The sequence below is a fragment of the Hyperolius riggenbachi genome, chromosome 7 (assembly GCF_040937935.1).
Source record: "Hyperolius riggenbachi isolate aHypRig1 chromosome 7, aHypRig1.pri, whole genome shotgun sequence".
Lineage (NCBI taxonomy): Eukaryota > Metazoa > Chordata > Amphibia > Anura > Hyperoliidae > Hyperolius > Hyperolius riggenbachi.
This window is the reverse complement of record NC_090652.1, coordinates 161,688,772-161,714,047: the sequence shown is the minus strand read 5'-3', so window position 1 is coordinate 161,714,047 and position 25,276 is coordinate 161,688,772. Positions and strand designations below refer to the sequence as shown.

At 44.5% G+C, this 25,276-nt stretch overlaps 1 protein-coding gene across 2 annotated transcripts in view; it reads right to left on the bottom strand.

Annotated features, from left to right (window-relative positions):
* The window catches only part of VWA3A (von Willebrand factor A domain containing 3A), a 172,044-nt gene that overhangs the window by 3,104 nt on the left and 143,664 nt on the right, over nucleotides 1–25,276 (bottom strand). For both annotated transcript variants that reach the window (XM_068244821.1, XM_068244822.1), the window contains 5 exons: nucleotides 21,284–21,428; nucleotides 13,986–14,131; nucleotides 12,203–12,329; nucleotides 2,308–2,405; nucleotides 1,843–1,910 (listed from right to left, as the gene is read on the bottom strand). In XM_068244821.1, coding sequence (XP_068100922.1) covers nucleotides 1,843–1,910; nucleotides 2,308–2,405; nucleotides 12,203–12,329; nucleotides 13,986–14,131; nucleotides 21,284–21,428 — 584 coding nt within the window. The remainder of the gene's footprint in view (nucleotides 1–1,842; nucleotides 1,911–2,307; nucleotides 2,406–12,202; nucleotides 12,330–13,985; nucleotides 14,132–21,283; nucleotides 21,429–25,276) is intronic.

The following is a 25,276-nucleotide window of genomic DNA, read 5'->3' as shown; positions in this document are numbered from 1 at the left end:
TAATGTCCCATAGTATGTTGTGGCTTTCCAATGATCACTGTCATTATTATTATTATTAAGATGCATTTATACAGTGCTGATATTTTGTAGAGCTTCATAGAGTACATTTAGTTCTGCATTAAACAATTCTTATCACCAGTTATCCCTGAGAGGCAGGGCCGGATTTACCATAAGGCATTGTAGGCACGTGCCTACAGGCACCCGATGATGGAAAGGCGGATCACTCACCTCCCCGAGAGCCTTCTTCCCTCCCTCCTTTCCCATTCAGGGTCCTGAGCAGAGTGTAAATGAGGGATTACTCACCCTGCTCTCGGCATTCCACTGATGAGATGTCCCTTCAGTAAGGCCCGGTTCACACTTGCGGTGGCCCTCCGGAATCGCCGTGCCGGAGCCGCACCGCCTGCAGAACGGACGGAACGGACGCACGGCATAGCAATTAAAGCCTATGCGTCCGTTCACATGGGTCCGTTCTGCAGAACCGGAGCCGGACCGGATCCGGGCCGGATCCGGACTCCGGCCTCCGTTCCAACATGCGCTATTTTTTCATCCGGCCCCTCCGGCAGCCGTATCCGGGGCGGAGCCGGACTGCACCATCCGGCCAATACAAACAAATGGGAACCGGAGGCCGCACAACACACTGGCTGAGAAATCCGGATGTTCTACCCCACTTCCTATGCGGATTTTTGCGGCGATATTGGCTGGGGACACATGGGCAAGCATTTTGGAGTGGAGCAGCACGAGCTGGAGGTGTTGGCAGGATGTTGGCAGCATGTCGGAGGTGGAGGTGAGTGCTAACAGCAGAGGGCCTGATTCCACAGGTCCCCCTTCTGCTGACCTCCCAGACCCCAACATTTTTTTTTTTTTTTTTACGTTAACTTTGCCAAACGGATCCGGATCGCATCCTGATTACTACCTGATGCAACCTGACCGGATCCGGATCGGATCCGGATCAGAACCGTACGGTTCCGATCCGGATCCGGTCCGGATCCGGTCAGGTCATCCGGTCCGTTTGGCAAACAACCGCTAATGTGAACCGGGCCTTAGGGACACCTCTAGCTACTTAATACTGAGGTTTCTCTAACTACCTAAAACTTAGGGGTACCTCTAGCTACTTAATATTGAGGGTACTTCTGGCCACCTAATACCAAGAGCACCTGTAGCTACCTATGATGGACAAGGGAAGTAAGGGAGAAGTGACAGCTGGGACAGCCAGCACAGTTGCGGTGCAGTTTGGTGGGTGTTTGTAGGTTCATGGAGGGTGAAGTCTAGGGTGACAGGACATCTGTGGCTATAGGCTCCTGTGAGGTAAATTTGGGCCTGCTCAGAGGGATCACCTCTAATGTCCCTCCCACAGTCATACATTCTGCCGCAATCTAGGACCAATGTTTTAAAAAGCCAATAAAAATACCAGTGTTTTTTTGGGGATGCAGGAGTATTGCTCTAGATGGAGGGACTGTTTATAAAGGCAGCATTAGGCTCTGCTTCAGCCCGAGAACAGTATAGAGCTTTCTCACTACAGCATAATACTGACAGTAACTGACTGGATGGTTCATAAGGAACCACCCACTGCAGGCTCCCATCATGCTTATCAACATAACAGCAACAAATTATTCAAATCTGACACCGCTGTAGACATGCACAGGTAACAACAGAGATACGGGCCAAACCTTTATGAAATTATTACTTAGACGTTTGTATGCAAAAAGTAGGCATTTAGCATAGTTGTCAACAGATGAACATTTCATATTTGAAGTTTAATTTCTGTCTGATCTCAAGCTTTACTTTTGCACTTCCAGTCTTACTGCATGTTTATACCCTGCAGAGATGTATTTTGCAGCTTACCTGGGAGATCACTTCCCTCCATAGACATGTCTTTACAGGCGACCTTTTGTTTTTCCAGCACAAGAGACCTAATGTTTGATAAGTAATTAATTACAATGAATATAAATGCAGAGATTTCACAATGAACATAATGCCTGGTACACACAATGCAATTTCCTGTCTGATTGGTTGAATCGATTATTTCCAACAGGCCAATCTGATTTCCAATCGTTTTTCTGATTGGTTTTCTGATCACTTCTATACAAAATCAATCAGAAAAACGATTGGAAATCAGATCGGACCTGTTGGAAATAATCGATTCAACTATCAATCTGATATGAAATTGCATTGTGTGTACCAGGCATAATAGAAATACCAATCAGACATAAGCAGGATAAGGATGGCAGAGGGGTGAAGATGAAGTTACCATTTCAGTATCTTTCCACAACAATGGAATCATGAAAATAGAGCAAGAATCGCACATACCGGAATGACCTGGCTTGGGTGATAAACTGACGAGCTTTGTCTATCTCTGTTACAAGTCTTTTGAGGTCATCACCTTCAAATACTGGAAGAACAGGATCCTTTGGCAGATTAAAACAGAGAAGATGGAGTCAGTACCATAGGACCACTATTTTGCCTCTTACCTCACTTCCCCTCCTAGTAGTCAACTAACAGAAGAATAAAGGTGTAAAGTGAACCTGCAGTGAAAATAAACATATGAAATAAAGAACTGTATGTGTAGTACGGATGATAAATATAACATCAATAGTATAGAAAAATTGCAGTAGACTGTCACAGCTCCTGTTTAGAATCCACACTCTACCTTTTATGCAGAGAAAGAAGCAAAAGTAATGACCATTTGAACTTTCCTGCACTAAAAACTTATTATTTGCCTTCTCCCTGACAGAGAACTGCCTTTCAGCTTCTATTTATTTTTCAGGGAACCAAATGACTTCAACAAGCTGTTCGACGAGCTGTTTTGCATAGATAACAACACAAGTGTTTTAACTCTTGTTGTGCTGGAAAACAGAAAGGGACTTGAGATAATTTCTTAGTAGGGCTATATATATACATAAATACGTATGTTTATCTCATCATGTCAGACATTATTTCAGGTATGCTTTAAAAAAATGGAAATGGTGTAAGAAAAGAAAAGGGGGCTCGGCCCCCTAAAGGTGTAAATCCCTCTATAAATTGGATGCAACAGGGATTACTTAGTAAAACATTGTTTTTTTAAGCTCTCTCTTTTGAACTGAAGTATACTAGACATGCTCCTATGCAGCTGTACATGCAGTTAGTGAAGGAGAAGAAGAAATAGGGCACTGGTATACACCAGACTTGTTGGGCTTACTGTATACAGAAAGCACAAGTGTGAGTAAGGACCAGTGCCCTACTATTTCAGCTCCTTAAAAGTACTTAGAAATACCTCAGTTTTGAGGCTAGAAGTGTAGTCATGTGACCAACATTGCTTCACTGTTGTTTTCACTGACCATCAGGCTCCCCTTCACTGTCTCCTGGGAAATGTGCCACCAGAACCACTATCCCTTGCAATCCGTACCACCCATGCAACAGGAAGGGGAGAGGGGTAGGTGGCCACTTAGCAACATTCCTTATACCAGAAGCCATAACTTCTTCACTAGACCTGGAGTAGGGAACAAGAAGGTTCAGTGGTGGTCAAGTGGCCATGCTGCTTAGCCTATAAACTACGGAATTTCTAGGCACTTTAAAAAGTATCTAATAGTAGACTATTAGGAGGTGGATCAGTTCATTTCGGCGCGCGGCTCTAAAATCCGAGTGCCGAAACTGGGCTCCGTCATAGCAGCAATGCTATGAAGCGACAACTCAAAGGGGGAATAGTATATAACGCCGCCTCTGAGTTTAGCGGCAGCGGGGAGAGCCGTCATTGAGCTCTCCCCGCGCCGAATTGAGCGGCGCCGAAATAATATGCACCCATTAGGAGGGGAATATGACTGAGTAGATCTTGATAGACTGTGGCAAATTCTCATAGAAATGGGGATATCAGGCCATCTCATTTGCCTTTTGAGGAATCTATACGCAAACTAAGAAGCAACAGTTAGAACCAAGTATGGAATAACATACTGGTTTACAATTGGTAAAGGAATGCAACAAGGTTGCATATTGTCTCCTTATTTATTAAACTCGTATGCCGAATATGTAATGCGTTAGCTGGTTTGGATCAGTCACATGCTGGAATTAGAATAGTGGGCAGGAATATTAACAATTTGAGATATGCCGATTATATCACTCTGTTGGCTGAAACTGAGGAAGAATTAAAGAGCCTAGTTATGAATGTCAAAAAAAAATGCCAAAGCTGGTCTACTGCTTGACATCAAGAAAACTAAGGTCATGTCATCTGCTCCAATAAACCTTCTGCAAATTAATGGAGAAAAACTAAAAGTTGTCACAGATTTCATCTTCCTGGGATGGAAGATATCTGCAGATGGTGACTGCAGCCATAAGATTAAGAGATGCTTTTTGCTTGGAAGGAGAGCTATGACAAGTTTTGACAAGATAAAGATGTCACTTTACCAACAAAGATCAGGCTAGTTAGAGCCATGGTCTTCCCAGTAGTAACATATACAGTAGCTGTAAAATGTGGACTATAAAAAAGGCCATGTGTAGAAAAATTGATGCTTTTGTACTGTGGGTGTGGAGAAAGCTACTGAGAGTTCCCTGGACTGCTAGAAGAGCTAACCAGTTAATACTTAAAGAAGGCCAGAATGTTCAATAGAAGGGCTGATACCAGTATTAAAACTCAAATACTTTGGTCAAATAATGAGAAGACCGGATTCTTTGGTGAATTCCTTGATGCTTGTAAAAATTGAGGTGCTAAGTTTTGGAAAACACTTGGAAACAGATACTCCAAGCAATCTGCCTGAGGAAGAGTGCTGGCCCGCAAATGTGTTGCATTTTGGAGTTTGTTATGAAAATACATTTTTTTTTTTATATTAGACTAATCGAGTCTGACTTCTTGGAGGTAAGTCCACTACTTCCTCAATTTTAACCTGATTTCAATATATTTTACTCTATGTTGGTGCCTCAGTTACATCGTTTCATCTCAATTAACCCATTCAGGTTCCGTCGTTTTCACGTAAGAAATGTTCACCTCCCATTCATTAGCCTATAACTTTATCACTACTTATCACAATGCACTGATCTATATCTTGTTTTTTCCGCCACCAATTAGGCTTTCTTTAGGGGGTACATTTTGCTAAGAGCCACTTTACTGTAAATGCATTTTAACAGGAAGAATAAGAAAAAAATTGAAAAATTCATTATTTCTCAGTTTTCTGCCATTATAGTTTTAAAATAAAACATGCCTCCATAATTAAAACTCGCGTATTGTATTTGTCCATATGTCCCGGTTATTACACCATTAAAATTATGTCCCTATCACAATGTATGGCGACAATATTTTATTTGGAAATAAAGGTGCATTTTTTCCATTTTGCATCTATCACTATTTACAAGTTTAAAATAAAAAAAATATAGAAATATTTCATCTTTACATTGATATTTAAAAAGTTTAGACCCTTAGGTAAATATTTACATGTTTTTTTTTTATTGTAATGTTTTTTTTTTTTTTTTTTTTTATACTAAACATTTTATTTGGGTATTTGAGGTAAACAATAGATTTATAATGTAAATGTGTGTTAATTCTGTTTGTTTTTTTCAGGTGTAGTATTACTTTTTGGCCACAAGATGGCGGCCATGAGTTTGTTTACATGACGTCACTGTAAGCGTATCACGCGCTTAGAGTGACGCATCAGGAAGAAGACGGCCAGAAAAAGCTCAGCTTCCGAGAGAAGCTGTCGCTTTTTCAGCGGGGGAGAGGAATCAATGATCGGGCTCCATAGCCCGATACATTGTTTCCTTGGCTACCGAATCTGCGGCCGGGAGTGCGCGTGCACGATCGGCCGCGGGGGCGCGCGGTAGCGCGCATGGTTCCTGGACATAAAAACTACGTCCAGGAACCAAAATAGGTTAAGGTGGATATACAACATACTGTATGTAAAGCTATGACATGCGTATACTACAAATGAAAGAAGCATTGATTGACAGAGACATCTGGCATGCAGAAGAACACATGATCATGAAAAGTCGGCATCAACTGAACGAATTAAGAGGAGGATGGGGTGGGGGAGGGGTAACAAACACAGGTGGAGGCTGGAGAAGAGCTTTAACCCCCTTGGCGGTATGAAAAATACCACCAGGGGGCAGCGCAGCAGTTTTTTTTTTAATTATTTTTTTTTTAAATCATGTAGCGAGCCGAGGGCTCGCTACATGATAGCCGCTGCTCAGTGGCATCCCCCCAGCCCCGCCGATCGCCTCCGGCGATAGGCGATCAGGAAATCCCGTTCAAAGAACGGGATTTCCTGGAGGGCTTCCCCCGTCGCCATGGCGACGGGGCGGAATGACGTCACCGACGTCGGGACGTCATTGGGAGACCCGATCCACCCCTCGGCGCTGCCTGGCACTGATTGGCCAGGCAGCGCTCGGGGTCTGGGGGCGCGCGCCGCACCGGATAGCGGCGATCGGGCGCGCGGCGGCGGCGATCGGGGTGCTGGCGCAGCTAGCAAAGTGCTAGCTGCGTCCAGCAAAAAAAAAAATTAAGTAAATCGGCCCAGCAGGGCCTGAGCGGCACCCTCCGGCGGCTTACCCCGTGTCACACACGGGGTTACCGCTAAGGAGGTTAAACTGGCCAGCCATATTTATCCTGCTGATCTTTTATGCACCAGCAATGTCTGAATAACACATCTGAACCAATCATGCAGCAAATGCAGTCATACTTCAGTCAGGGCACCTGATCTGCATGCTTGTACAGGGTCTATGGCAGTCGCCATATCCCTCGCATGTCAAGTCGTCCTTTAAAGTGAAGCTAAACTAAAAAAAAAAAAGGCTTTTAACTTACCGGCCTCCTGCAGCCGCCTTGTGCCCGCACCAGGATACATCGATCCTCCGATCCCCCGCAGCGATGAAGTTACCTTTTTGGCGAATGGCTGCTAGAGATGGCCCGAACGGTTCGCCGGCGAACTTGTTCCGAGAATCTCAGTGGTTTGCATTTGCCAAGAACCGCAAATTTTTTTCAAAAAAGTTTGTGTTCGCATTTTCCCCATAGACTTTAATGCCCTCCGATTTTAGCGGTTAATAGCAAAGTCCCCTTACATAGTAGAAACACCAATTTGCAGGGTATGTAGATGGGGACAGTAGCTACAAGAGGAACATTTTTTTTTTTTTTTCAAAAAGACCTTATAGTTTTTGAGAAAATCGTTTTTTAAATTCTCCTTTTAAAGTTGCAATGTAAATTCTCCTTCTGACCGTGGTAAAATTAAAAGCCCGCCGACTTTAGCGGTTACCGTATTTTTCGGACTATAAGACGCTCCGGACTATAAGACGCACCTAGGTTTAGAGGACAAAAACCAAGGAAAAAAATAATTTACTAAACCTGGTGCGTCTATGGTGCAGGGGCGTCCTATGGACCTTCTCCCCCCAATTATGTCCCCCTTGTGCCTTTCTTGAACCTCCTGTGTCCTCTGTCCACCTGTGTCCCCTGGTGTCTCTGTGCCCTCTTTGCCCCTTCCTCTGACCTATGGTCTCTGTCCCTCTGTTCTCTGTCCTCCATCCCCCTGTCTCCTGTTTCATCTGTGCCTTCTACCTCTGTGTCCTCCATGTCCTCTATCCCTCATGTCCCTTCTATCCCCATGTCCCCCTTCTCCATCCCCATGACCGCCAGTATTCGTAGCTGGGCATCTCAATCCCTGTATTCCCGTGTCCTCCATGTTCCCTGTCACTCATCTGCTGGGCATCTTAATCCCTTTGTTCCCGTGCCCTCTGTGTCCCCCATCTCATATTTCCGTTCTATTGCAGGTCCTCCTCCTCCACTGTCCCCGTGTCAGTCAGTGCATGTGATGCAATACATGCAATACATAGCTGTTCTGTGTCCTTCGTGTTCCTTAGCTCTTATTTCCCTTCTATCGCCGGGTGATATCCTCCGCCGTCCCACGTATCCGCCAGCGTTTTAGATACAAACTTTCAGTCACACAGCTCCCTCCATTAAGAAGTCACATTACAGCTTTGCCGATCTATAGGCAGGACAACAGCTCCATCAGTGGGGCCAATCAGTGCACTCCCTGCTAACGGGCTGAGCTCCCGCCCTCGGGACTATCGGCTGCTGTTTGAATGGACCAGGAAACTTAAAGCAGCGTGATTGGCGGTCTGAGGCAGCACCCCCCGCCTGATTGGCTCATAGATCGGCAAAGCTGTGCGGCGACTCCTTAATGGAGGAAGCTGCGCGGCTGCAAGATTGTGTCTTAAATGCCGGCGAACACGTAGATGGAGGATGAGAGGGACTACGCGATCAGGAAATACATGCCGGCGAACACGTAGATGGAGGAGGAGAGGGACAACGCGATCAGGAAATAAGTGATGGAGTACACAGGAACACAGCCCAGCCACAAGTATGTATCACACTGGCGGACACGGGACTGAGGAAGAGGACATCTGGCATAGAAGGGAAAGGATAGATAGAGGACACGGGTAACACAGGGATTGAGAAGAAATGCAGGGCTAACACACTGGCGGACACAGGGATTGAGGCGCAGCTCCAAATATGTAGTATTCGGTCTATAAGACGCACTTACTTTTCCCCCCCACTTTTGGAGGAGGAAAAGTGCGTCTTATAGTCCGAAAAATACGGTAATAGCAAAGCCCCCTTAAAAGCTAGAAACACCAAATTTGCTGGGAATGTTAAGAAGAACAGTGGGAACAAGAGGAACATTTTTTTTTTCAAAAAGACCTTATACTTTTTGAGAAAATCGATTTTAAAGTTTCAAAGGAAAAGTTACAGAGCCGATTCATTTGATTCGTTAAAAAGAGCAGATTCATTAAAAAGAACCGGATCATTCATGAACCGGTTAGTATAGCTTAGAATGCCTTCACCTGTCACCTGTCACCCTTACCTAGGCTGGCGCCCGGTGCACCCATGGGTGCACCAGGTGCCAGCCTAGGTGAGGGTGAGAGGTGAGGAGGCGGGGAGGACAGTGGGAGCCGGCAGCTATGCGTCGCACAGGACGCATTCTCTGCTATGTGGGGGGCGGCGGAGATCTTCAATCAACTTAACTGAAGATCGCAAGATTAGAGGATACTGTCGCCATGAGAAATTTCCCAAGATATTGGCGTGGGAACTTTTTTTTTTTAAGGTACAGGTAAGTATTTCTGGTTAATTAAGAACATTAAAGGACTTTTTTCGTCGTGTTTTTATTTTATTTAACCCTTTGTGGAAATGGGTAATTTCTCCTGGGAAAGGGGTGGGCATCTGGGGTCCCCTTCTTAAAGGGGATTCCCAGATGCCACCATGAGCCCCCCCAGGGAGTTGTCGCCCCCACCTCCTCCTGGGGCACCAGAAGTGGCGAAGAGCCCCTTGTCCATGGATTGGACAAGGTCTCGGGGAGACAGGGGAAGGCTTGGCCTTCCCCTCTCCCCTGGAGCCCCCCCCATATCATGGACCATGCAGGCTGGTATAGCTCAGGGTGCGAAGCCCCACATGGCCGGGGCTCCGCATTCTGGCTATCCCAGCCTGCATGGGGGACAAGGGGTTACAGAGATGGGGGGGGCTGGAGGGGTCACAGCATGAGGGGAGAGCTTGGTGGCACGTCGATGGGGAGGGGGGACAGTCCCCCCCTGCCTCACCTCGGCCTCTCCCCTCTGCACTCCCCTAACATTAAATAAAGTGTATCCATGTGGCGGGGCAGCGACAGATACATAACTTCCGTGCGCTCCACGGATGTTCCTCTCTCTAGCTTCTGACACGACTTCCTGTATAAACAGGACACTAGAGGGAGAAACGTTCGTGCTGGAGCGCACGGAAGGTATGTATCTGCCGCTGCCCCGCCGCCTGCATACACTTTATTAAATGCTGGAGGGGAGCGCAGAGGGGAGAGCCCGAAGTGTGGAAGGGGGGGGGGGCGTCCCCCCTCCCCACCAACCTGCCACCAAGCTCTCCCCTCATGCTGCGACCCCTCCAGCCCCCCAAAAAGGGCCCTAAGCGGGCCCCAAGGGAGGCCCGGGCCCCCCGCGAGAGCATGGGCTGCATCCCCTATTGTTACGCCTGTGGTTGGCAGCGTTGGAAAAAATACATTCCTGCGGTTCAGAGGGAAGGGAGGGGGTTGACTGGTGACAGTGGGCCTTGACAGTGGGCCTTGGGTGGAGAAAAGTACAAATCCGTCCCTGGGTAGAAGGCATATTGTTGTACTTGCACTCCAATTTTGGGTTTCTGCAAACCAGAGTTATGGGGGTGCAAAAGTGCTAAAATCTCCCATAGGCTTTCATTGGGGCCTAGGTTTTGAGGGCAGAAAAGCGCAGGTTTCTGCCGAACTGTACGGCTGAGCTGCCCCAAATTTTCAGGCTTTGTACGGAGTTTAAGGGGGCTCATGGCTGGTGAGTCTCAGGCTCTTACCTTACCGTTCGGCAGAAACCTGCGCTTTTGTACCCTCAAAACCTAGGCCCCAATGAAAGCCTATGGTGGATTTCAGCACTTTTGCACCCCCATAGCTCTAGTTTGCAGAGATGTAGGGAACCCAAAATTGGAGTGCAAATACAACAATATGCCTTCTACCTGCATGCGAAATGTCGTGAGCTTCAGATTTTGCTAATGGCCATGGCAGCGATTTACGTTCGTCTCCTGCACCACTGCCAAAAAAACAAGCTTTTGTGACCCTAGGCTATGACCTCTTTTGCCTAGGGGCCCCAAACTCACCAGTCATGAGCCCCCTAAAAGTCCCTACAATGCTAGAAAATTTGCCCCAGCTGAGCCATTGTCCTTTGAAGAGATTTGAGTTTTTTAACAGTGAAATAGGAAGCCCAATACAAGCCAATGGCAAAATTCAGCATTTTTGCACTCCCATAACTCTGGTTGGTTATCACCCGCCAACTTTAGCAGTTAATAGCAAAGGCCCCTTACATCCTAGCAACACCAAATTTGCAGGATATGTTAAAAATTACCTTATCAACTATAGTCGCTTTTCTTTCAATTGCAAAAGCAGTGACAATTGACTGGCTAAGTCATCAAAATCGAAACTTCATCGCTGTGGGGGACCGGAAGATCCATTGGCTGCTGCAGGGGGGCCAATAGAAGCCCCAGGTAAGTTAAACTGCCTTTCTTTTGAGTTTAGTTTAAAGGACAACTGAAATAAGAAGGATAAGGAGGCTGCCATATTTATTTCCTTTTAAGCAATACCAGTTGCATGGCAGTCCTGCTAATCCTTTGCCTCTAATACTTTTAGCCATAGACCCTGAACAAGCATATGCAGATCAGGTGTTTCTCACATTATTGTCAGATCTGACTGGATTAGCTGCATGCTTGTTTCTGGTGTTATCCAGACACTACAGCGGCCAAATAGACCATCAGGGCTGCCAGGCAACTGGTATTGTTTAAAAGGAAATAAATATGGCAGCCTCCATATGCTCACTACAGTTGTCCTTTAAATCAGTCCTATAAACTAGCAACACTGTAGAACACACATTCTCACTGTAATGATCTGAATGCTCTGTATACCTTATGCTGGGAATACACGATGCGATCCGGCAGCTCGATTAGCCGCCGGATCGACTCCCGTCACGTCCCCGCGGCCATCCGGATCGATTCCCGCTTGTCCCCGTGGGCGCTTCCTTATCTTCCGCTCGATTCCCTGCTATTGTCTTCCCACGGGTATCGAGTGGGGAATCGATCCGTGCGGTGATCGGACCTGTCGGAAATTATCAATCGAGCCATCAGCGGCTCGATTGATAAAAAAAAACGACCCATGTATGCCTAGCATTACAGTAGTAATTTCAAGCAATCTGCACACCATGGTTTCATAAGAGATTCATTATTCAGACTAATCAATGTGTATATGCTTTGGCTAGGTGGATAGGAACTACTTGATGTGCGACATACATTCTTAAAGAGCATAGTGCACGACACCTATACTGTAGTATTATTATTATCAAACACTTAGTATTGGCACAGTTTCTGTAGAATTTTACAGGGGACAACTAATAACTGTCCCTCATAGTGGCCAACAGTCCTAGGTCCCCACCATATTCTGGACTAATTCACAGAGCGTGAATTAACCTATCCAAAATAATAGAAAAGTGTCTGAAAACTACTTTACCAGCTAACTTTCAGGGCACAATTTAAAATTTTCTCCATTAGCCAAATAAGTTACTTCAAAAAATCTATGAGTCAATTCAAATGCCTCTGAAGCCTGAACTTGATTTGACTGGTGGATGCGCAACAATCGAATTAATCAGGAGCTCATTTACAGATTTGATTATAAACCCGTAGTTACAGTAGATGGACAGTATAAATTGTACATACATCTTCATCTGAGAAACCTTCAGTCAACATCCTGTGTGCAACAAAATGGCCATCCATAAGCCCATGTGGAGAATGGAATCTCCCACCTGAGAGGTGTGCCAGCTTCTTTAGGAAGTCATTGCCTGCCCTAATAACAGAAACAAACAGAAATAAAACAACTAACTCCAACAACAAAGGATATTTTATTAGTAGAATTATTATCTTTGGTAATGCTGTACAGAGTATATTTGGAGAGTGCTGAGCACCATACATTCATTGAAGCTGTTGTTTACTGAGACATTATGCAATCCTTAAAGTGAACCTCTGGACTAAAAATCTACTCAGCAGCACTGAAAAGGGTTGGTATTTCTTTAACAGTTTCACATCATCAGAACTTTGTTTTTCTTACCAAAGCATAATTTTTAGCTGCATTTTTAGCTAAGCTCCACCCATCAAAGAAAAGTGCCCGGGCTTTTTTCCTTGATGCTGTGCAAAGCATGAGCTTTGCAAAGCAGCAACTGGGAGGGGTGATCAGCACACAGGACAGTTGAAACTGTGTCTCATGCTCCCTGTCACCTCCTTTCAACCAAAAAGATGGCTGCCCTCATGAAATCAAACATTTGTCTGTTCTTTTAAAACAGGGTGGGTAAGATATTATATTACCTATCTATTTTAATTAATATAACCAATGTAACTTAATGACAGTATGTTTGTTTAGGCTGAAGTTCCTCTTTATCGTCAGTGCTGTTGCAACTGGGTAAGTGCCAGAAATGGATTAGGAAGAAATGGGGTCGCAGGTGAACGGAAGCGGACACTCAAACAGTGTAAGCTTTTGCACTTTTGGAGAGTTATATTGCAAAACGTACATTTTTGGGTGCAGTCATAGGTGCTCATTGACATATCGGTAATGAGGGGAAATTTGGACGCCTGTGTGGCTGCTGATAAATATGGGGCGTCGGGTGCTATTTGTAGCCGAATTTTGTACTGCGGGCACCCAAATTCCCCCTCATTTATTCCTTTCTACTCATTATTGCAATAGTGGATGTGGCGTCACAAGGCTGATTCCCGAGAGATTTCATGCTGAAATGTATTGGGAATCTGTCTGCGGTGAACGGCTGCCAACCGTTCTCTCTCTAATCAGATCCAATCAGAGAAAGATCTGTCTCTTGGTCGATCTGCCCATATATCGCTAGATGGGCACCTTTATACTACTCATTGTTGCCAATGTTCATATAATAAAAATAAGGCAGCAGCATCCTATACATTGTGTACTTGGTTTTTGCAGATATTATCAGCACTTTAACAGTGATATGTTAACGAGTTTACAGTCAATTTAATCCCATAGAAGCAGTGGGGATAACTTCATTGTACAAATAGAGATCAGCACAGACTGCAGCTTGTTTACTGTCAGAATAAGCACTGACTGATAGCTTACCATACAATCTTGGGATGAAATTCCTGTATTTTAAAAATGATGTAAAATAAATAACGCAAGTTCATTGCATCACTGTTCACTAGGGATGGTCACTGAGATGCAAATAATTGTGAGTTGATACATGATTATTTAAATTTTGACAAATGTATGCATCTTGAAAATTCTACCTTGGAGGGAATCAATTGCTATTTTCCAGCTATGTTAATTTTGATACCATATGTGCATAATCCTGCATTAAACGAGAATCATTTAGATCTCCCTGAACATCCAGAGGCTTCAAACTATTGTGACACCTAATTCCCTCCCCAATAAGAGTTTGCTTTCATTGTTTTTCTTAGAGAAACTACAGAACAAACAAGAGCTACCTACCTTTCAGATGTGTTAAATGACACGGTGTGCACTTTGACATTGTGAGTCTTCAGAAGATGTTCAGCTAGTAGAAGGTTATAGCTTTTGTCTGGCTTTCCATCTGTCACTAGGTAAACACTTTCTACATCCAAGTAAGAGAATCCTTTCTGAAACCAAGCAAATGACAAGATGCTGATTACATTGGTTAGAAGGATCATTGATCTCTCCTATAGATTACAGGGCTGATTCATGAAGCTGCGTTTTTATAGCAGCGTGAGCTCCATGACAGCACCGCAAGCTAAATAGAGCGAGACACGCTATGCTCGGTCTTGTAGCGTAGTGTGCCTTCCTTGCATAGCAACATAGTTCCTTAAGCTACATACACACGGGGGACAATTGTCCCCCGTTGCATGCGCGCACGCGAACAGGGAGCGACAGCTCCCTGCCGGCGACAGCTGTCCACACGTCTCGCCAGAAGCTGGTTGTGAATGGAGCATCCCCCGGCCGGATGCTCCATTCACTCGCGTAGGTCTCCTGTCGCTAACCCGCGTACTCACGCGGGACTAGCGACAGTTCCGGCAAAGTTGCGGCGACAGCTGTAGCCGGCAATTGAACATGTCAATCGTCTGGCGACAGCTCCGACGGGTGACGGTTCGGGGCGCGCACGTCATACACACGGGCGACCTGTCGCCGCAACACGCGCGTGCCACGTGGTTGCGGCGACGGCCGTACCCCGTGTGTAAGGTCCTTTACATAGTTCCTTTAAATGCCGGACACTGCTATGTAGTATCCCGCCCGCGATACTTCACTAGAGCGGTTGCTACTATAATAATTACATGGTAACTATGTCAATTAACATAGTAGCGTCCGATTTAGTGAAGTATTGCAGTTGCGGAACTTTACAGCAGTGGCGGGCATTAAAGGAACGCGCATTGCTGTGTAAGCAGCGTGCATAACTAAGGAAGGCACGCTACGCTGCAAGACTGAGCATAGCGTGTATTTAGCTGGCGTTGCTGTCATGGCATTGCGCTGCTAAAGCAGCACTGCTTCATGAATCAGCCCCTACATGCCCAATGATCTTCTGTATGCTGGATACATGTGAGAAGATGGTATCAGTGGTATGGATATTGTCACTGTTTTGTGTCAGTATGGGGACGCCTTACCTTAAAAATAAGTTATGTACTGCCTTTTAAGTGTTGTCTAAAGTTAGTGTGAGAGAAAGATTAGCAAAAGAGTTTAGAATGGCTTAGGCACCATTAACAGTTTAATTTACTTTTAGGCTTAGTTATGGTTTACGTTTTGTGTTAGGACTAGTTCAAAGGTAAAGTTAGTATTAGGTTGGTATAATCAATAGTAGGTATTGGGAAGCACGGTGGCATATGGGACAGGACTCTCAAATTGCAGTGCTGGGTCCCTGGTTTGAATATCAGCCAGGGCACTATCTGCATGAAGTTTGTATGTTCCCCGTTTGTCTGTTTGAGTTTCCTCTGGGCACTCCAATTTCCTCCCACTTCCTAAAAACATACAGATAAGTTAATTGTCTCCCTCTTAAATTTGCCCTAGACTATGATGGACATATGACTATGGTAAGGATTAAATTATAAAGCCCACTGAGGGACAGTTATTTGATATGACTACATACTCCGTACAGCTCTGCGGAAGATGTCAACACTATATAAATACTAAATAATGATGATGAAGTTAATATTAGGTTTGGTTTGAACTGAATGTTTAGATGTGGATTAGGTTAATTTAAGCGTTAAAATGAACCTCCGGACTAAAAATCTACTCAGCAGAACTGAAAAGGCTTGGTGTTTCTTTATCAGTTTCACAGCATCAGAACTTTGGTTTTCTTACCAAAGCATCATTTTTAGCTGCATTTTTACATAAGCTCCACCCATCCAAGAAAAAAAGCCTGGGCTTTTTTCCCTGATGCTGTGCAGAGCATGATGGGATTTTCTATGTTGTTATTCACGTTGCCTAGAAATTGGGAGGGGTGATCAGCACACAGGACAGTTGGAACTGTGTCTCATGCTCCCTGTCACCTCCTTTCAACCAAAAAGATGGCTGCCCTTATAAAATCAAACATTTGTCTGTTCTTTTAAAACAGGGTGGGTAAGAGTTTATATTACCTATCTATTTTAATTAACATAACTAATGTAACTTAATGACAGTATGTTTGTTTAGGCTGGAGTTCCTCTTTAAAGAGAATCTGTATTGTTAAAATCGCACAAAAGTAAACATACCAGTGCGTTAGGGGACATCTCCTATTACCCTCTGTCACAATTTCGCCGCTCCTCGCCTCATTAAAAGTGGTTAAAAACAGTTTTAAAAAGTTTGTTTATAAACAAACAAAATGGCCACCAAAACAGGAAGTAGGTTGATGTACAGTATGTCCACACATAGAAAATACATCCATACACAAGCAGGCTGTATGCACCCTTCCTTTTGAATCTCAAGAGATCATTTGTGTGTTTCTTTCCCCCTGCAGTTCTCATGCACTGAAGTTTCAGGCTGCTCGTTTCTTCCTGCAAACAGCTTTGCCTTTGTCTGTAATTCCTCAGTATGTGAAAGCCCAGCCAGCTCAGAGGACGATTTATCCATCTTGTAAAAGATAAGAGAGAAGCTGCCCTAATCTAAATAATACACAGGCAGTGTGCATAGAGGGGCCTGGAAGGGGGAGTTCATAGCAGAACCACAACACTGACGAACTTGGCAGCCTTCCAAACACTGGCTGACAAGTCTGACAGGGGAAAGATACATTGATTTATTACAGAGACTGTGATAGTAGAAAGTGCTGCAGTAAGCCAGAACACATTAGAATAGCTTTTGGAACTTGTAGGATGATAAAAAACAGGATGCAATTTTGGTTACGGAGTCTCTTTAAGGTTAGCGCAGAAAACTGGTATTATGGTTAATAAAGAGATCACAGTTAGTGTAAGGAATGAGGTTAGCTGAACATATATAAAAAGTTATTTTTGTTGGCACTGTGTACTATTATCATTATTGTCACAACCACAAAAGATGCTGCTTTGTAAAAGATTTCCCTTTATCCATTATAGTCTTTCAGTCAGTTTTTCTATTTAAAAAGGCAATACCATGGAAATAGGACTGTGCTGTTAGCCGTAGTGGTGACTTTATGTATCAATGCTGTTGTTATTCCACATCTTTACAGATGCTCTGTAGCTTTAAATGTAAAAAAGGGAGTATAATCAGCTGAAGTCCCCGCTACTGCTAGTGGCACAGTCCTGTTTCCCTAACATTGAAATTTTCCGTACAAAAACTCAAGAAAAAGTTTTAGAGTTTAAATACTATTTTACAGAGCATCTGCTGTGATTGTGAAAATCATCACCTGTTTTGAAGTGAGCCACTGTTGCTGGTGGCAGTCTCTTAGCTGTATGTCCCAGCTTCTAGAGATATGTTGTAGCAACATGTCCCAGCTGCATTGTTGCCTGTGAGACATAACCCTCAGAGGTGAGAGAGGGGTAAAGTTAGTGGCATTTTGCAGATAGGGATTAGGGTTAGGCATAGGTCATGGGATTAACATTCTACCACAATTTATCAATGCATAACTTGTGCTAGCGTTTTCATCGTGGGCACCAGATTGGACTAGCTTTTTTCACGACTAGTAAATGTAGCTCTTTTCATAACCTGCTGTATGTCATCTTCTAAAATACAAATCGTTGTCATTAAATGACCCTGAGCTCCTAACTTGAGGGTAGATTTGAAGCAATTATCCCAGCTGTTTAAAAAAAGACATACGTATTTCTGAATGAACACAACACTGGTGCCCTCAGAGGGGCACAGATAAAGTACGATACATCACATTCCTGCTATTCTGCCAACCACATGCAGTGATCAGCTAGAAATGCTTGTTGTGGCCTATAGTGACCAGTTAGAAATGAGTGGTACTAAACTCTTCACCAAGTAGAGACTTACACAGCCAGACTCGATATTTGCAGATCTGTTGGTTTCTCCAAAATGTTTAAATTACTAGAAAGATTCACAAAAGTAAAGTTGTATTGAAATGACAGAAAATGGTCACTGCTTCATGGAATCAGTGAGGGGACACTTAAAGATTTCCTTTGTAATTATAGTTTAGGATAACTAAATACATTTATTTAAGCAAGCATAACTAAAACATATGTTCTGCGTGTGTAATATGACATAGTGCACAAGCCTCTTGCCCTTGGGAGCAAACATGAAGCGATGACAAGGAACAATTTTGGAGGGTGATCACAAAATACATTCTAAAATGAAAAAAACACAGAGGCAACAGGAGCCCCAATGGTGCAGTATGTCACAATGAGTATTGGAAATTCACAACAAATTTTTTTTTTTAGAAGGGGGGAGGGGGAGGTTGCAGAGGGGTAACCAACCACTGAAGGCAGGTGGAGATGTATAAACCCGACTCCACTCGGGCATCCAGGCAAGCTGGTTGGTGTCACACTCTTGCTACAAAAACAACTGAATGGTCCTAGAGGTGGCTGGGCCACAGAGGGGAAAATGGTACATCCTTCCAGAGGAGGGTGAAAAGCATAAGGGGAAAGAGGTGCTCAGGATTTCATAAAACGATGTCAAAAACAATAAACAAAAAAAAAATGAGGTGACTTACCTAAATGAAGACAAATTCATAAGGTTAATGAATTTAATATGCACTGGCAACACGTTTCGTAAGACTGTGCCCACTTCCTCAGGCCAAATAAAGTGCCAGAAAGTGCTATGAGCCACGATTCAGGCACCTGACTTTTTAATAGTTTTTAACAGTTTTATAATCTCCTGGGCGCCTCTTCCCCTAATGACAAGAAAAAGAGACAGCACTGAGGGAGTATACAGTATGCTGTTACAGCCACACCTGGTGGCTGTAGCCGAATACCGTATTTTCTCAGAGTGTGTACTCTTCTCTATGTTGTTACAGCTCCTATGCACTTCTGGTCCACAGAGCAGCACCTCACATTTTCCACATTCTTGGATCTCTAAATGGAGCACTTAGTACTCCCACCCTTGATTAACCACTTGCCGACCGCACGCTTATACCGTGCGTCGGCAAAGTGGCAGCTGCAGGACCAGCGACGCAGTTCTGCGTCGCCAGCTGCAGGCTGATTAATCAGGAAGCAGCCGCTCGCGCGAGCGGCTGCTTCCTGTCAATTCACGGCGGGGGGCTCCGTAAATAGCCTGCAGGCCGCCGATGGCGGCTCGCAGGCTAAATGTAAACACAAGCGGAAATAATCCGCTTTGTTTACATTGTACGGCGCTGCTGCGCAGCAGCGCCGTAAGGCAGATCGGCGATCCCCGGCCAATCAGCGGCCGGGGATCGCCGCCATGTGACAGGGGACGTCCTGTCACTGGCTGCACAGGACGGATAGCGTCCTGTGCAGCCCGGATCACCGGGGGGGAAAGGTAGGAGAGGGAGGGGGAGAATGTCGCCGCGGAGGGGGGCTTTGAGGTGCCCCCCCCCGCAACATGCCTGCAGGCAGGAGCAATCAGACCCCCCCTGCACATCATCCCCATAGGGGGGAAAAAAGGGGGGCGATCTGATCGCTCTGCGTGCACCCTGATCTGTGCTGGGGGCTGCAGAGCCCACCCAGCACAGATCACAACAAACAGCGCTGGTCCTTAAGGGGGGGGGGGGGTAAAGGGTGGGTCCTCAAGTGGTTAACATGGAGGAATTGGGGGGTTGGAGGAACTGGACATGGCATGGGCAGGATTCAAGTTTTCAGAGCGCTGTGTAATCTTTAGCAATGGCCCTCAAGAAACAGGACACCTCTATAGATGCAATGTTGATCTCTTCTTCCTATACATGAGGAAAAATCACCTACTCTGCTCATCTCTTGACTGTACCAAGAAGCTGAATGCAGTGTCCTGAAGAACACAAGCGTTCTCTAAATGGAAATGTGTGTAGGTCCTTAAAGAGACTCTGTAACAAAATTTTCATCCTCATTTCTTTTATCCTATAAGTTCCTATACTTGTTCTAATGTGCTCTGTCTAACTGCAGCCTTTCCTACTTGCACAGTGGCTGTATTATCTCTGTTATATGATCTAATCTTCTCTCCTCTGTCGGGTCTTTCGGGCTGAGGCAGTCTGGCTGAAATGTGCTGCTTGTGATTGGCTAGAAGCTATACACACCCTCTCCAGGCCCCCTGCACACTCCGTATGACTCACACACTGGGCTCCTCTCAGCGTATCACTTGCTATGTCTTTGTAAACACTGCATAAAAATGGCAATTACAAGCCAGGATTGCAGCAGGGAGTGGCAGAAACAGCACAGAAGGGCCCAGGAGAACATAATGAATAGAAGGGTATGCTTTTTATTGTAAGAATTTTCGAGTACAGATTCTCTTTAAGCAATAATTTAGATACACTACATTGTTATTGTCATCCCTAGAAAAGGACATCTGGAAAACCCATAATGTTGATCACAACTGCTGCATAAATCTTTGTCTGCACTCTTTGCCTTCACTAAGCTAAGGAACCCAAAAGGCTTGAGCCCTGTCCCTCTTATCAGTGTATAAAATATAATATGAATTTGATGTACCGTTAATGAGTGATGTTAGTGACAATAGGCATTGCGAATAGGGATGAAGGCAAGTAATCTAGACAAGGGTCTTTGCTGCATATATAATGGGCTTCTTCTGTCTTCTTATGTTTCTTTACTGGACCAAAGGCAATAATATAGTACATTTATATTAATGCCTAGGGCCTAGTTGTAAATATTTCCATGAAGTCAGATTGAACATACAATTATCTATGTTATAATTCTCTTTATATTTTACTTTCCCTTTTTCCTGTTAAGTTAAGTTTTTGCTGTGGTAGTTATTTGGATTTTATGTATTCTAAACACAAATAATATAAAAACAAACATTGTTGTGACCCTCAAATAAAGACACCTAGCTACATACAAGGGCCCTTTCACATGAGTCCATTGCATTGCATCGCAATGGACAATATCATCGAATCGCAACAGAATGCAATGATATTTCTATGGCGCTTTTGCACTGTGTGAGGTGCGGCAGGTTCCGATGCAGCAACGTAAAGCATCGTATGTACACTCATAATGCAACCTTACCTTGCGATGCCACTTTTCTGCTATGTTGCGTTGCGATGTTATTGCATTGTGTTGCAAAAGGGCCCTTAAAGTTATAAAGTGTTACACTACTTACTGTGCCAGGGCATGATGAGTTGTGCTTACAGAACATTGTTCCGTGGGTGAAAACCATACAGAATGCAATCAATATACAAGAAAGAACAATATTTTTGTCACAACAACAGGTGTATGAAGGTGATATGAAGCTTGAGATGTGATGTATAATGCACCAACCTCCAGAGCATGGAATATACAGGTGTTTCCTCTTGGCTGCAGGTGGGACAACCATTGCACAGCATCCTGACATGCCTCATCAGTGGCTTTCACCAAACACTCCTGCCACGGCTCCATGTTCTCTGCAAAGCTGATCATATTGAACCTGTGCAGAGAATAGATCACACAGATCACAATAAACAGACCTTTCTAACACCTTTCCTTTTCACTATGTTACCATTTTAGATTCACAAGAACCGTCCATTTAATTTGAAATTATCACATTTTTCCAACTTTTACAATTAATATTAGCTCAATTTTGACAAGAAAAAGAACTTCATACTTAACAGATGCATTGTTAAAGCCCTAGTCCAGTCTCCCATGTGTCACACACATTATAGTGAATTTGCATTATTAAGCAATGCATAAAATTCTGTGCTTTGCACACCTGTACCCTTCGCAATAAATAACTTACTGACAATACCTGACCTGCAGCAATCCGCAGCCCCTAATTGCCAGTAGAGCTGGAGTTCCTTTCCCACGGGGCAGAGTCCACCTCCTCCCACTGCTGAGAGATATTAACTTTTTGTGGCCATCACTGAAACTACAGTTCCTCCCCGCTCAGTGTATAATAAAGTATTTAACTCTTCCCGCATATTTTCCATTGTCTTTAGAAAAACCATGTGTATCTCTCGGCACCAGGTAAATGCTTTATTGCACGCAGAGTAGGGAGGAATTCACTTAACAAGAAAGGTTGGGCAAAATCTACATCCAGGACGTGATGCTGATGTGGCTGCCAGGGGGTAGATTTCAGCTCACCAACGCCACGCGTTCTTGCCACTCCAGTCCCTCCCCTCCAATCTCGCTGCTCTCTCCCTGCCGCAGCTCACATTGGAAACCGCCAATATGGAATATTTATTTTACTGTAAGTCTGGGATAACTGTCATGCCATAAATATCTGTTTAACCATTTGAATTTGACGTGCGGTTAAAATCTGGAACATCTTACCTCAGGAAGTAGTTATGGCAAACTCTGTATATCTGCATTTAAAGAGGGCTTGGATGCTTTCCTTGCACTGAAGGACATCCATGGCTATAATTATTAGGTAATTCCCGGGATTTATCTGACTGCCATCTGGAATCAGGAAGGAATTTTTCCCTTTTAAGGTTAATTGGCTCAGGCCTTGTAAGGTTTTTCACCTTCCCCTAGATCAACTGGGATATATGCAGGTTTAGGTTGGTGTTTTTTTATTATTATTATTTTATTTATTCTTTTCTGATTGGACTTGAAGGACGGATGTCTTTTTTCAACCAAACTAACTATGTAACTATGTATAAATAGCATAGGTATTGGGATAGGCAGTGTCTGGAATAGATACAAGAGACAGGGCATATCATTCATCTTGACCACTGCTGTTCACCCCAACCAAGAGAGTTGTGGTAGCTTCCATTTTCTTAAGATCATCACTAAGGGGTTTTCAGAATAGATGGAAAACTATATTCATATGTATCCTTTAGGGAGGTGCAAATATTAGTGTCCAGACCTTATATAGTTTTTACTCCACCTAACAGGAAACAATTGTTCTAGCTGTGAATGAACCTCCTCTGACAATTCCAAATTAACTGCCTGCGCTTGTCAAGGTTTATTTTAAAATTTGACATCTTGCCATATCTGTCAAATTCTGCAATAGGATTTGGCAAAGCAATAACTGGGTTGGTCAGAAAAAAACAGCAAGTCATCAGCACAAGCTGTAACTTTGTGATTTGTGTTTCCCACTCTCAAACCAGTGCCATCAGTGTTTCTTGTAATGTGGCATAACAATGGGTGCAGAGATCTGTGGTGACAATGGGTATCCTTGTCTCATGCCCAGAGAGTCAGAGACTCAGAGTATGCCATTAACTCTGACTCGAGTTGTTGGAAAATAGTATAGCTTATTGTTTGGCAAGCAGGTTTTGATATATTTTTTTTTGTATAATGTGATTGTTATACACAGTATATGCAGTGTGGCCCATGGCTTCATAGCTATGGCTTTAAGTACTGTAAGACCATCGCTAGTATTGTGATAGGCTTTGTGATAGTCAGTATTCTTATACCATGTTAAGAACTGTGTAGTATGTGTTGGGATTAGTGATGTGTCATTCGCGAACAAGCCGGCTCTAAGAGCCGATGCTTTGGTGCCAACGAGAGGAGCCGATGCCTGCGCTGAGCAGAGCTGAAGCTTCAGCCGCTCTGCTCAGCTCTGGTAGCCAGCAGCAACACCCACCATGTGACTGGGCGGGGATTTTCCTCCGGATCTGTCACTCAATTCTCCGACTCTCTGCACAAAGAATTGGGCGGGGCTGCTGGTGGAAGAACCCTCAGCCCTCTTCCCCGCTAATCTATTCAGTCAAGTCGAGAGTGCGGGGAGGGGCTGCAGGCGGAGGAACACGCCCCTTAAATATAAGCATCCAAATGCTGTTAATGAAGAGCCATTTGGGCGCCGAAAGAGCCAGCTCCTAGAAGGGAGACGAGTCAAAAGATCCGAAGCTCTTAAAAGAGCCGGAATGCCCATCACTAGTTGGGATGGGTTGCTGTGTAGCTGCACTGTATGTGAAGTTTGAAGCAGTGCTCCCTGAGGTATGATAAATGAGCTGGAAACTCTAAGGCTTCTTGCACACAGGGATGTTACAGGCGCACGTTAGTGCAGCCTGTAACGCTCCCCCAACGCACAGCAATGTAACACAAGTGGGCTGTTCACACTGCCCACGTTGTGTTACATTGTAACGCAGCAAAGTGCTGCATGCTGTGCGTTCTACGCGGCTAAGCCGCGTTAGACTGTTTCCACATGCTCAGTCATGTTGGGGAGGAGGGGAGAGCGGCCGGGCACATGGCTAGTTAATATTCACCGCACTCAGTGACGTGCAGTGTTTACTTCCTGGAGCGGCCGCTCTGTGCGGCGATTGGCCGGGCGGGACCACGTGATGCCGCATGCGTCCAAGAGTACGCATCACGGACGCCAGAGTGAGCTGCACAGCGCAGCTCACTCCGACGTCCACACCAGCGAGCACCAGGCGTTGCGTTAGGGGCACGTTATGTGCCCTATAACGTCCCCTAAACGCAACGTCCTGGTGTGTAACTAGCCTAATCAAAACAAAACTGTGGGATTTTCTGTTCTTTGATTCTTGGAAAAGCAGAGTAACCAAACGACTCTTGGCAACCCAAAACCACAAGGAAAGTACAGGAAACTAAACGAGACCGAAAAGCTCTCCTACTAAAAAGCAATACTTAGTGTGGTTTGCCTTCTTAAAACAGAAAGTATTTGCGATAATTCCGCTTTAAGTGAACATATGTGGTTACCCACAATGCACCGCTACGGAATATGCAAATTATCTCTTTATGCCCCTGAAGCCAGGCTTACATCCAGACCCGCTGGTGTATAGCAAGCCTATAGCTTTACATTTTACACAGCTACACCAACCCCACATGCAGACAGCCTGTTTTGGACTTTTAGTCCTCCTCAGTGCATGGCAGGGATTGATATGGCATTATGAGATAGGGCTTGCACTAGTACAACAGATTAACCAATCAGTTCAGGGTGACCCAAAACTGCAAGGAAAGTATAGGTGACAAAAAGAGACCGAAAAGCCCTCCTACAAAAAAGCAATGCTTAGTGTGATTGTTTTTATTTTGCATCTACTGGTGTGATAACTTTTTAATCTGTATTTATTGTTGGGAATATTTTTTACTACACACAAACATAAACCATATCTCCCCCTTGCTGGATGTCGATTAACCACTTCCTGCAAGTTTTGCAGGGGACAGGATAGCAATACACCCGTGGGTGCTGCACATGTACATGCGCACACGTGTGGCCACTTTCCACCACCTATGGGTAGTCTGGAAGTTATAGGCATTGGAAAGTGGCCACTTACTTTTATCTATTATTTTAATTCCTATACTGTGTGCCCAATCATTATATTGCCTGTGTTGGTAAAATGCCAAGTCAAATTCCTTGCAAGTGTAAACTTACTTGAT